The following is a 12,368-nucleotide window of genomic DNA, read 5'->3' as shown; positions in this document are numbered from 1 at the left end:
AAACCAAATCTAAATTTTCCAAATATTCATAATTGAAAAGGCTCATAAAAACTATAATACTACAGAAATAATACAAAAAATAATACTGGTGGTCTTTTTAGTGCAAATGTACTTGCCTTCGGCTTCATCAAAGCTGGTGAACTTGACGGCCTGTGCGTAGTTGACGATATTGGACAGATACGGGTGGATGTTAGTAGTGGCCGCCACATACGTGTACGACTGAATCAGTGCTTGTTCGTCAGCCACATTCGTTTCACCAGCCTGTGAAAAAATAGCAGTCAAACCATTACAATAATAGAAATATTAAGGAAATGTGCTGTGTTTGTCCGAGCAGATCTCACCAGCTCAAAAGTGTTTGTTCAAATCTCTAACTCTGAGTTTGCTTTGCTAACAAGCTCCAGTTCTCAACAGTTTCTTTATGCACGGCGATGACAGCGAGATTCCCGTCATCAGAAGGAAAGAGACAGTAATGGGTAAATCTGGCAGAAATATAAAAGCTTCTTCAGCCCATTATCATGATAAAAGGCTTCGAGTGAAGTCTGGGTTAATTCATGACACTCCTCACCAAATAACAAAAACTCATGATTGTCTCCATTTCTCCTCTGATCTTTGAAGAAGAAAAAACTGTCAGAAGTTACTTTAATAAAGCAAACCGGGGCCAGTTTTAAAAATGCATTTCAAATATAGAAATTATAACTTCTTTAAAAGATAAAAGCAACAGTTCACACACACAACTTAATTTCTTCTGTGAAAAACAAATAATTTTTTTTTGTTTTTAACTAAAACCATAAAAATATTTTTGTAACCTAAAAATAAAATGAAATAACAAAAAAAAAAAACAATATAAAAATATACAAAAAATATAAAAAAAGCTAGTCGACCACATCTCTAATTTTCATTTATATGTATCTTTAATATGTATTTCATTTATATATATTAATATAAAATAAAATAACTATAAATAAAACAAAAAAGTTCTTAAAACTATATAAATATAAAAAACTAATAAAAATGACAGAAATGCAAGAAAATTTATAACTCTTTAAAATCAAAATAAAAAATGTAAAAATAAAAAATATTAAAAATTGAAATAAAAATAAAAATTATTTATAAAAAGTGAGTGCATGTAAAAAAAAAAAGTAAAAATCCAAAATATTAATTAAAACTATAATGGTATATCAGTGATATTATAATAACATGGATAAATCAGCATAAAAGCCAATACATGCAGTGGAAGCCACTTTTAAGATACTTTTATTGTGTTTTTGACGTCACTATGAAGTGTCTTTGTAACTAAAAACAATTAAACTCAAAATAAATATTAATAAAGGTTAAATAAAATACTTATAAAAAAAAAGGTTATACTAAAAAAAGACAAAAACACAAGAACAAAATGACTGAAACTTTAACATTAAAAAGGGAAAATATGTATAAAAAATCTAAATATTAATAAAAGCTATAATATAACACTGATAAAAGCAAGTAATTATAGTGCAAACCATTTTAGGATCACAATATTAATAAAAACTATAACAGTATATCAATGATAGTAAAATACCACTGATAAAAGCACCATAAATGCTTCACTATAAACTACAGCGTACAGTATGTGCTTGTATTTTAATATAAACTGTCACTGCACGGAAAAGAAACAAACAGCAGACTTGTTTGGAGTGACATGAGGGTGAATAAAGTGAATTTAGATTTCTGGGTGAATTATGGCTGTAATGGTGATTATGTAAGGATGCTGTAAGGACCTTTCTGGGTCGGAGCGCCTCTTCCTCACGATTCTCTTCCTCAGTGATCAGACATCCGTGAATCCGCTCGGGATGAGCTTCGTTCAGCAGCTCTGCTACGGATTCAAATATACATTTCATTGCTGGGAAAAAAGACTAAATGTGACCCTGGACCACAAAACCAGTCATAAGGGTCCATTTGAATTTGACCCTTTTTGAAATTTTGAAAAATTAAAAATGAGATTTATATAAATAAATAAGCTTTCCAATGATGTATGGTTTGTTAGGAGAGGACAATATTTGGCTGAGATACAACTATTTGAAAATCCGGAATCTGAGGGTGCAAAAAAAATCTAAATATTGAGAAAATCATCTTTAAAGTTGTCCAAATGAAGTTCTTAGCAATGCATATTACTAATCAAAAATTAAGTTTTGATATATTTACAGTAGGAAATTTACAAAATATATTCATGGAACATGATCTTTATTTAATATCCTAATGATTTTTGGCATAAAAGAAAAATTGATAATTTTGACCCATACAATGTATTTTTGGCTTTTGCTACAAATATACCCCAGCGACTCTAGACTGCTTTTGTGCTGCAGGGTCACAAATGTGAAACTAATGCAATACTTTAAAATATAGAGTAGAAACAATACACAAGGCAATATATGATTAAAAACAAATGCAAATGTTAGCCAATCATAATGGAAATCATTTGCATACATCAGCAAAATGATCCTGTTCAACTGATCCGAGACTGTTATTTTAATATTATAAATACTACTACAATATTAATTCATATAATGAATTATTTTTAGATTTTTAGTTATCATTTTAGTTTAATTTTTAATTTTAGTTGAAGTTTTAGTAATTATGTTGCTGTGATTTTGTATTTTTTATGTTTTTTTTTTTCAGTTATAGTAGTTTTATATTTTCTGTTATTTTAATTTTAGTTTACGTTTTGGTACATTTTTATGTGCTTTTGCCATTTTTGTTTTATACGTTTTCATTAATATTTCTATTTAGCTTTATTTCACTTTTGGTTTGAGTAAGTTTAGTACTAAAACTTATTTTATTTCAGTTAGGTTAAATTTTACATTTTCATGAACGTTTTTCAGTGTAATTGTTTTTTAAGTGTTTTAATGTAATTTGTTTGATTTCCGCTTTATTTCAATTGACAGATTTTTTTTTTTTTTTTCATAGTTTCAGTTAATGACAACAACACAGAGACTGGAAAATTACCATGAATATCTAAATTATGACTAATGTATAGAATATGGTGCTTTTACAGCCTGTAACTGGAAGCATTTTAATAGTTTCATGCATAAAGCATTATATGTACACAGATTATGGGAATGCATTAATTGAAACATTAATAGCCTAAATGCAATGTAAGACGCTTTGGATAAAGCCATCTTTTGTTCTTAGTATGCAAGGAAACAGATTAGACATCTAGTTTTAAATACGGTGCAAAAATGTATTGCAACCAAGCAAATAATTAACATATGTGCTTTGCATTTTAACGACTCTTGCTCACCGGTGGATGTCTCCTCCTCATTCTCATCTTCAGACATGTTTGTGGAGATGCTCGGCTCTCCGGCCTCCATGTGCTTCCTGAAGTGCTCCAGCTGTTCTGTTTGAAAAAACGTATTAATATACATCACTTTCTATGAGTTTTAGGACCTTGAGAATTACGTTTCGTGACATACTAACAATGAAACTACTTCACAAAAACAAATATTTACCATGGTTAATTCCAAAATACCATAGTTACTTCATTAATAAATGGCACGTGTGACCAGAACATCATACATATCAGACCAGAACATGAGGATGTGATATTAATTATTTATTTTATTTGCATCTGGTAGAAATAACTGTGGTAAAGATATCACTACTTTTTTCAACTTCAGGTTTTAATCTTCTATTCTTGATAAGGATTTTTCCTTTGAGGTCATTTGGAGACGGCAGCGGAGACCCGGCCTCCATCTGAAACAGAGTTCAAGTAAAACTTTAGCTAGTAATTGTGCTATGGGGTTCTGAATAAACACACAATATAATACAGGTTTAAAGTGCAATTAAACACACCGGGAAATCATCTAACGGCTGTTTCAGGAGCAAATCTCCAAAAATGTCCTCGCAGTAGCGCGCCAGTTTATACTGCTGATGTTTCCTGAGAGAAACACAACACAGGTGAAATCATACTGTGCATTTCTTTCATAATTATTACAGGATTAGATCACACAAACATGAAAATTAGCTGAAAATGTGCTCACAATCAGGTCATCCAAGATGTAGATGAGTTTGTTTTTTCATCAGATTTGGAGAAATGTAGCATTGCATCACTTGCTCACTAATGGATGCTCTGCAGTGAATGGGTGCCGTCAGAATGAGAGTCCAAACAGCTGATAAAAACATCACAATAATCCACAAGTAATCCACAGCACTCCAGTCCATCAGTTAACATCTTGAGAAGCCAAAAGCTGAAACAACTCCATCATTAAAATGCTTTTAACTTCAAACTGTTACTTGTGGATTATTGTGATGTTTTTATCAGCTGTTTGGACTCTCATTCTGACGGCACCCATTCACTGCAGAGCATCCATTAGTGAGCAAGTAATGCTCACTCTACATGACGCAACTCATCTACATCTTGGATGGCCTGAGAATGAGCACATTTTAAGCAAACTTAAATTTTTGGGTGAACTAATCCTTTAAATTATTATAATGATTTATTCATCTAGTTTGTGAGATATTGATAAGGATAATACGTACGTGCAGTGGTTTTCGAAGGACAGAATCACCGGATACTCTGATGTCAGGAAGGCCGTTTCTTTAATTCCCTGAATGACGTCCTGCATATAACATACTGTAAATATTTTTCAGGCTAAAGCATTAATACAAATACATTTACTTGACTATTTAAAGCTCCAGAGAAATTGCAGACGATTCTTTTGCAGCATTTACTGAAAAAAACAACACAAAGATATTGATTGTGAACGCACACACTGAAGGTTTCTGTGTTTGTGTTCACCTTGAAGAAGACGTCTGTGCACATGGCCTTGCCGTGGGTGATTATGGGCTCCTGATCTTCACCTTTTCCATCCCAGCAGTCCAACTCAACACACCTGCAAGTCAAACCATACGCCATGTGTTCCTGACACTTTCAACAAAACAAACTCAAAATAACAGATGCTGCAAAAATCACACTCTTATACATTATACATCAACAGCCTACAGTAACATGCCAAATTGCAAACCTTTTTTTCAAGATTTCTTATTCTGAAAATGTTCACTTTTCAAGATTTAATTATTTCAAGTGCATTGGCACTACAGTATTCTTTTAGTTAGAATTTTTAGCAGATGGCAACATCTTATAATATTTGGTAACACTTTACGATAGTGGCAACTGATAAGGCATTCACATATTTTTTGCAGATTAATAGACGTATAATCACATTTGACAATTTATGAATCAAAGTTGATGTATTTCTCATGATTTAAAAAGTGCATCAACAAACGTCGTTGTAATAATGCAATAATGCTTGTTTTTAAAGAAAGTTATTTCATGAAATTTAAGTGTTACCCATTTAAAAATACCCCCAAATAAATAAATCAATAAATATGGTAACACTTTATAGTATCTGCAGGTTAACTGATCACGTATTTATATACTGTGTTCCATATTAATAGATGTACGATCACATTTGAAAATCAAATGTATGAATCAAAGTTGATGAATGGTATTTCTCATCATTTAGAAAGCTATTAAATTAAATTCAAATGTAACTCATTTAAACATACCCCATAAATAAATATTTGGCTTTATAATGTATGCAGGTTAATTGATAGGTTATTTTTAAATAATATATCCTGTTTTCAATGTAGATGTACAATCACATTTTAAAATGAATGAATCAAACTTCATGAATGGTATTTCTCCATGTAAAAAAGTCAATGAACAGATAATCTCATAATAATGCAATAAAATGTTTTTAAGAAAGTTATTAATAAACATTAAGTAATGCAGATTAAAAAAAAAAACATAATAGGGAATAAATTAATTTAAATTGTTACTAGAAATGTAACAGATGACTTTTTTTGCAGTAATGTGAATGCTATCAGGCTGATATTCTGCATCTGCTCCCACCTGCAGCCGGTCAGCAGCACCTGTCTGTACATCTCCACTGACGACTTCCCTCCAAACTGTCTGCCGGTCAGGTACGTGTTGTGAGACGAGTTGATGAAGTAGTGAGACAGCGGATGATCCATCTCCTGATAAACCTCCAGGCGGTCCAGAAACACAGGAGCGTTTTCATCAGACATCAGATATCGGCAGAACCCGTCACATGACATCAGACCTGCACAAAGCCGTCCATCCATTCATTACTCATGCATTTATTAATGAGATGTTCAAGAGAGTCCTTTCATTTATCTAAATCTGTGTTGAAATCAACATGAGTTACTGTACTTCTACACTAGGTGGCGTTCCAAGATTACAAAAGTGTATTTACATAATAAGATACGAATGTGACTTTAAGGCATGAGCAATGCGAACAAACTATGAATAAGCATTTAAACCAAAACAGTAATTTTGAATTTTACTGTCCAGTAAAACTAGACAACATAAAACAATAAATAAACACCAAAGGGTGGTCTGCATATAATTAAACAACTGCTTGACATATAAATAAATAAACAAAATGTGAAAATATGCTGTAGGAAACTGTTTGAACATGGAACATTGGTCAATTATACAGTACATTACATATTTCGTTTTGTTATATATATATATATATTAGGGATATGCCAGTATCAAATTTTCATGTTGCGATTAATTGCTAATGCTTTTATCACGGTATACGGTATTATCACGATGTTGAAATTTAGTTAAAAAAGTGCTGTCATAATACAGTATAACAGGTTTAATAACTTTTTTCTTATAACAAAAATAACTGAACATTTAAATGCAATAAAGCAATACAGAAAAATGTATAAAGTTAAAAGTTTTACACAGATTAAAGTGCAAAAGAACTATAAAGACCAATAGGAATCACTTTACAATAAGACCTCATTAGTTAACCTTAGTTAATGCATTAACATTCACAATGAGCAATAGCTACATTTGCTACAGAAGTTATTAATCTTTGTTAAAAAAATACTTAGTTCATGTCTTAGTTCATGTTAGCTCATTAAATGCTGCAGTTTAGCGCCATCTGCTGTCAGAGAGTGAAAGTGCGCGTTCATCCAGAGCATCTCTCACATGTTCCGCCATGTGCTTCTCGTCCGCCCTTATTTACATCAGAGTGCACATGCGTCTTTCACGTCTTTCACGCAGCATACAGCGTGTTGTGCATTTTGACCAGTTGATGGGAAAAGTATTCTTAAAATGCATTCAAAATTCTGAATAATTTGTAATATATAATTATTCACGGTATTTAGAAGTGCCCACGATAACAATATCGTGCATATTCATTACCGTGATATATCGCATTACCGAATACCGGCACACACACAGTATACACACACACACACAATTTATGATTTTATATATACACTAGTGCTATCAAACGATTAATTGCATGCAAAATAAAAGTTTTTGTTTACATAATATATGGGTGTGTACTGTGTATATTATGTATATGCACACACAAACACACACACACACACGTATATATTTAAGATGAATATGTTATGTTTATATATTAAATATATTTATATATAATATAAATTATATAAATATAAATATATGAATGTAAATGCATGTAAATATTTTTTAAATATATACGTGCATGTGTGTGTTTATATATATACATAATAAATATACACAGTACACACACATACGTATATTATGTAAACAAAAACTTTTATTTTGGATGCGATTAATCACGATTAATCGTTTGACAGCACTAATATACACAAATATATACACAAAATAATATGCCACTGACCAATCACAATCAAGTATTCCAGAGAGCTGGGTAATAATGGGTAATAAATAAGAGTAATAAAAGACAAAACAAATACATTAGACACCATTTGAAGAATAAATAGTCACATATAAACACAATAACGTGTCACACACCTTTCCTCTTCAGTTTGTCATCAGGTTCATATCGCTGTATGATTTGGAAAGCACATTTAGAGTCGAAGAACGGGAAGAGTATTTCATTCAGACGCGGATCTCTCTGATTCTACGCAAGAGAACAAAACCTGCAGGTTACGTTAACTCGGTCAAGGAACCGGAGTAATTTGTTAAAAGCATCTTTGTTTAATAAACACACGCAGAAGGTTAAACAAAAGGAACGGTGCTTTAAATTAAGCTGCTTCTTTGAAGAAGTAGAAGAGAAGAGAAATGTTAATTAAAACAATAGACAGTGGAGACTAAAGACTTCAAAGAAGAAAAGACACATAACAGACACAAAAGTCTTAATAACACTTGATCTAACTGGGGTATTTTGTCATTCAGGCTAACATTACATTTTCATCGCATGCAGACGTGAAGGAATATTACAGACGCTTCTGCTAAATAAACACGCTGTCCAGGAGTAAGAAATGTGCAAAAATCAGCTCACATGCAGGATGCTGAAAGTTACTAAAGGAAGGAATTGCTTACTTCATTCAAAAAGTGGACTAACTGGTCTACGCTTAAATAATCGCTTTTGTCTCCCCTGCTGAAAAGAAAAGCAGCACATGAAAGACGACACAAGAAAACCGAATGCTTCTGAATTTACTATTTACTTTCTTAAAGGAATAGTTCACCTAGAAATGAAGATTTACTCACCCTCAGGCCATCCAAGATGTAGATGAGTTTGTTTCTTCATCAGATTTGCAGAAATGTAGCATTCCATCACTTGCTCACCAATGGATCCTTTGCAGTGAATGGGTGCCGTCAGAATGAGAGTCCAAACAGCTGATAAACAGTGGTGTGGATTACTTGTGGACTATTGTGATGTTTTTATCTCATTCTGACGGCACCCATTCACTGCAGAGGATCCATTAGTGAGCAAGTGATGCAATGCTACATTTCTCCAAATCTGATGAAGAAACAAACTCATCTACATCTTGGATGACCTGAGGGGGAGGACATTTTCAGCAGATTTTCATTTTTGGGTGAACTGTTCCTTTAATTCATGTTTCTGGTGTTATTATGAATGATTCATCAGTGACGTTATTCATGTTGAATGTAATTTACGCAGCTCATTTTACTGCATGTTTCTCACTGAGTCTAGTTAGATTAACGGTTTAATATTCAAGCTCCTCAGGCAATACGTGATTAAATATAAAACTGTTTTGTTAGTGTTGTGTAACTCCTAGGAAAAACTCTTCCAAAACAACATTCATTCTGAATTATGAATCTTTCATAATAAGACCAAGAACATATATTAATAAAAACAGGGTTAATCTGACTTTATAATGAATATAATAGACAATAATGGATAAAATCCACCATTAGCAAACTATTTATAAAATTACTAAAACAGCAATCATTACAGAATATCTTGCTGAATTCACACATTTAATATAGTAAAGCTTTATATTTGTTGCTTAATTAATTTAATATACTGTATTTTTAAACAAACAATAAAAGTTCAGGTTGCATGCTTACAGTGTCTTGAACAGTGCTTCAATATCAGTTCTGGGACAAATCTTCTGCGTAAGGCTGTAGAACTTGTCAAATTTGAAGATTTCATGCTCGATTTCATCGTTCTGTTAATGACATGAAAACAAACCAAGAGCTCTCCAATTAGAAACAAACCAGCTAGAAGGGTGTAAATTCATTAGCAGCAAATAATAGCAACCAATGGTTATCTTTACTACCACACTACTCAAACTATTGCTGCAGTATGTAGTATGCATGCAAGTTGCAGAAGAGAACATGCAAAATCCAAAGATAATGTGACCACAAATGTAGTATTATTATTATACATAATTATTGCATTTTCAATTATGTTTACAGATTTAAAAGTCTATATATATATATATAAACATCTAAAATATTTTTAAACCTTTTTATACAAATAATATATATTTTAAACAAGTATAAATAACAATTTATTATGTATATACATTTATAATGATCAATTTATAGATATTTGTATATTCTACATATTTATATAAATAATCATATTTTTATTTTATTTATATATAAAATAAAATGTACATTTTAAATAATATTTTTCTATGAATAATATTGAATTTGATCTATTTTATATGCAGCATGCAGAAAACAGTAGTATTTAGTTCACTGTCATCACTAAAAGCAAACTCAAACTACATTCAGGCATGTGGTTCACAACTATATGCCTATGTGTGGCGTGGCATTACAATTATATCATTATTAATATCTCCATCCTAGATCTCCATGTATTTGATGATATCTGAGAGAAAGTTAAGTGCTGTTAAAAATTACCTTTCCACTGGGTAAACCGAGATCCTTCAGCGCCTGGAAAATACCCTTCTCTGTTTTGCCCGAGGCAAAGGTTCGTGTGATACTGCAGAAAATCAGACACATTCAATGGTTATAAAGACGGACATGACGCTTTTAAACATGTGAATGTCCTTCATTAGATCAAGTGTCTGTATCTGTGCATCTCAAACACTGCAGCATAATTTCTTTTCATTAGATCTGTTGTTTAATCAATTCAAAGACTACTTTTACGTCAAACATGTTTGCTTGAAAAGCATGCTTGTATTTCTTTATATAATCTTCTAAATGCATTGACATAGACTGCTGGTCCAAGGTTTGGAATAATTAAAATATTGTAATTTTTGAAACAAGTCTCTTCTGCTCACCAAGGCTGCATTTATTTGATAAAAAAAAATACAGTAAAAACAGGAGTACTGTGAAGTATCATTACAATTTAAAATGTCTGTTTTCTATGTGAACATATAGTAAATGTAAATGTAATTTATTTCTGTGATCAAAGCTGAATTTTATGCATCAATACTCAAGTCTTCGGTGTCACATGATACTTCAGAAATCATTCTAATATGCTGATTTTTATCATGGTTTTACTGTATTTTTGATCAAATAAATGCAGTCTAGTTGAGCATTAAATATCTTAATTCTAAATGTTTGACTGGCACTGTACAAAACAAAAGTGACACATTTTTTTATCTAATGCAATGACATACAGACATTTTATGTACAACTTGAGTGGCCAAATACATTTTGCACACTGTATGAATAATAATCGCCATAAAATATATCAAGATGTGATCTAGTAATGACATCTATCAAATATCAAAACTAGGGTTTCTTCATTAGAATGCTGAAAGTACCTCCTGACGGGTATTTTTCCATTCACATTGGTCAAAAATGACAACCGCATCCAACTGCAGAAAATAAATCAAAACACAAGCAAAGGAGAAACACTGAATATGTAAGCAAAAAGACATTGCATTATTAAATATTCTAGGTTAAGGTTAATAAACAAGTTCTTCCACCTTCCAAAAAAAAAAAAATGTTACAGCTTAAATAACACACAATTTCCTGAGGAATTAATGTAAGTGCATTGAAATCATTTGTAATGTCTTGCCTCACAGACTTTCATTAGATGTGCATTACTGTAAACAAGATACATGTTGCTTGTTTTTACAAACTGAGGGATGATAGAAAAGTATTTATCTGTGGCAACTGACAGCACATCATCAATGTTGCTGATTGAGCTTAGTAACTTGTTTCGAATATTAATTGAAAGAAAATGTGTTTTTTCTAGGTGATTAGCTCGTATCAGTAATGAGTCAGAAGCACGGCTGCTGGCCGAATCATTTCCTTGAATACTTCATGAAACCTTAAAAGTGACTCAGTGACTCGACACACAGCACATTAGCAGGCTGAAATCGCTCCAGTGATTTATAGCTGTGGTGGCACTCACTGTTTTCTCAGGCAGGTCATCGGACACACGTTATTCGCTCGAGAGTTCTGAATCAATGATCGCAAGCCGTCCATCCATTGCTGCAGAAACACACAAGCAAATATGAGGATAAAACTTCAAATGTCAGTGAGTTTCCAGTCTCTTTGTGGCCAACATGACTGATGAAACAAAAAAAATGCACAGTTCTAGTGAGCTAACATGCTGATAGATTTTTCTTAGAAAGACAAATCAATAGCACGTCTTAGTTCATGCATTTCCTGGGAATCGAACCCATAACCTTGGAGTTGCATACTCATTCGCATGCTTTATTGAAAAGTTCATCTGAAAATGAAAAATTGCTGAAAACGTACTCACCCTTAGACCATCCAAGATGTAGTTGAGTTTGTTTCTTCATCAGATTTGGAAAAATGTAGCATCAGTGTCTCAGCGATGGATCCTCTGCAGTGAATGGGTGCCGTCAGAATGAGAGTCCAAACAGCTGCTAAAAACATCACAATAATCCACAAGAAATCCACAGCACTCCAGTCCATCAGTTAACATCTTGAGAAGACAAAAGCTGAAACAAATCCATCATTAAAAAGTTTTTAACTTCAAACCGTTGCTAAAATACGAGTCCATAATCCATAATAATGCTTCCACCAGTGAAAAAGTGGTCTGGTCTGAATCAGGAGAGAAATCTGCAAGCACCGTTTACCGTTTACAAGCCAAACCAGCTCTAAACAAATATGTGGCTGGATTTTGATGTGA

General features: G+C 32.3%; 1 protein-coding gene across 2 annotated transcripts in view; it reads right to left on the bottom strand.

Annotated features, from left to right (window-relative positions):
- Positions 1–12,368, bottom strand: part of plcb4a (phospholipase C, beta 4a) — a 58,415-nt gene that overhangs the window by 31,986 nt on the left and 14,061 nt on the right. For both annotated transcript variants that reach the window (XM_016453319.1, XM_016453320.1), the window contains exons 6-19: positions 11,622–11,701; positions 11,026–11,079; positions 10,154–10,235; positions 9,350–9,450; positions 8,357–8,414; positions 7,826–7,934; positions 5,891–6,101; positions 4,775–4,868; positions 4,516–4,595; positions 3,829–3,913; positions 3,639–3,729; positions 3,278–3,373; positions 1,758–1,852; positions 117–261 (exon numbers count right to left, since the gene is read on the bottom strand). In XM_016453319.1, coding sequence (XP_016308805.1) covers positions 117–261; positions 1,758–1,852; positions 3,278–3,373; positions 3,639–3,729; positions 3,829–3,913; positions 4,516–4,595; positions 4,775–4,868; positions 5,891–6,101; positions 7,826–7,934; positions 8,357–8,414; positions 9,350–9,450; positions 10,154–10,235; positions 11,026–11,079; positions 11,622–11,701 — 1,381 coding nt within the window. The remainder of the gene's footprint in view (positions 1–116; positions 262–1,757; positions 1,853–3,277; positions 3,374–3,638; positions 3,730–3,828; positions 3,914–4,515; positions 4,596–4,774; positions 4,869–5,890; positions 6,102–7,825; positions 7,935–8,356; positions 8,415–9,349; positions 9,451–10,153; positions 10,236–11,025; positions 11,080–11,621; positions 11,702–12,368) is intronic.

Source organism: Sinocyclocheilus anshuiensis, unplaced genomic scaffold, assembly GCF_001515605.1.
Source record: "Sinocyclocheilus anshuiensis isolate Anshui unplaced genomic scaffold, SAMN03320099.WGS_v1.1 scaffold767, whole genome shotgun sequence".
NCBI classification, from domain to species: domain Eukaryota; kingdom Metazoa; phylum Chordata; class Actinopteri; order Cypriniformes; family Cyprinidae; genus Sinocyclocheilus; species Sinocyclocheilus anshuiensis.
This window is presented reverse-complemented; position numbering and strand designations above follow the sequence as displayed.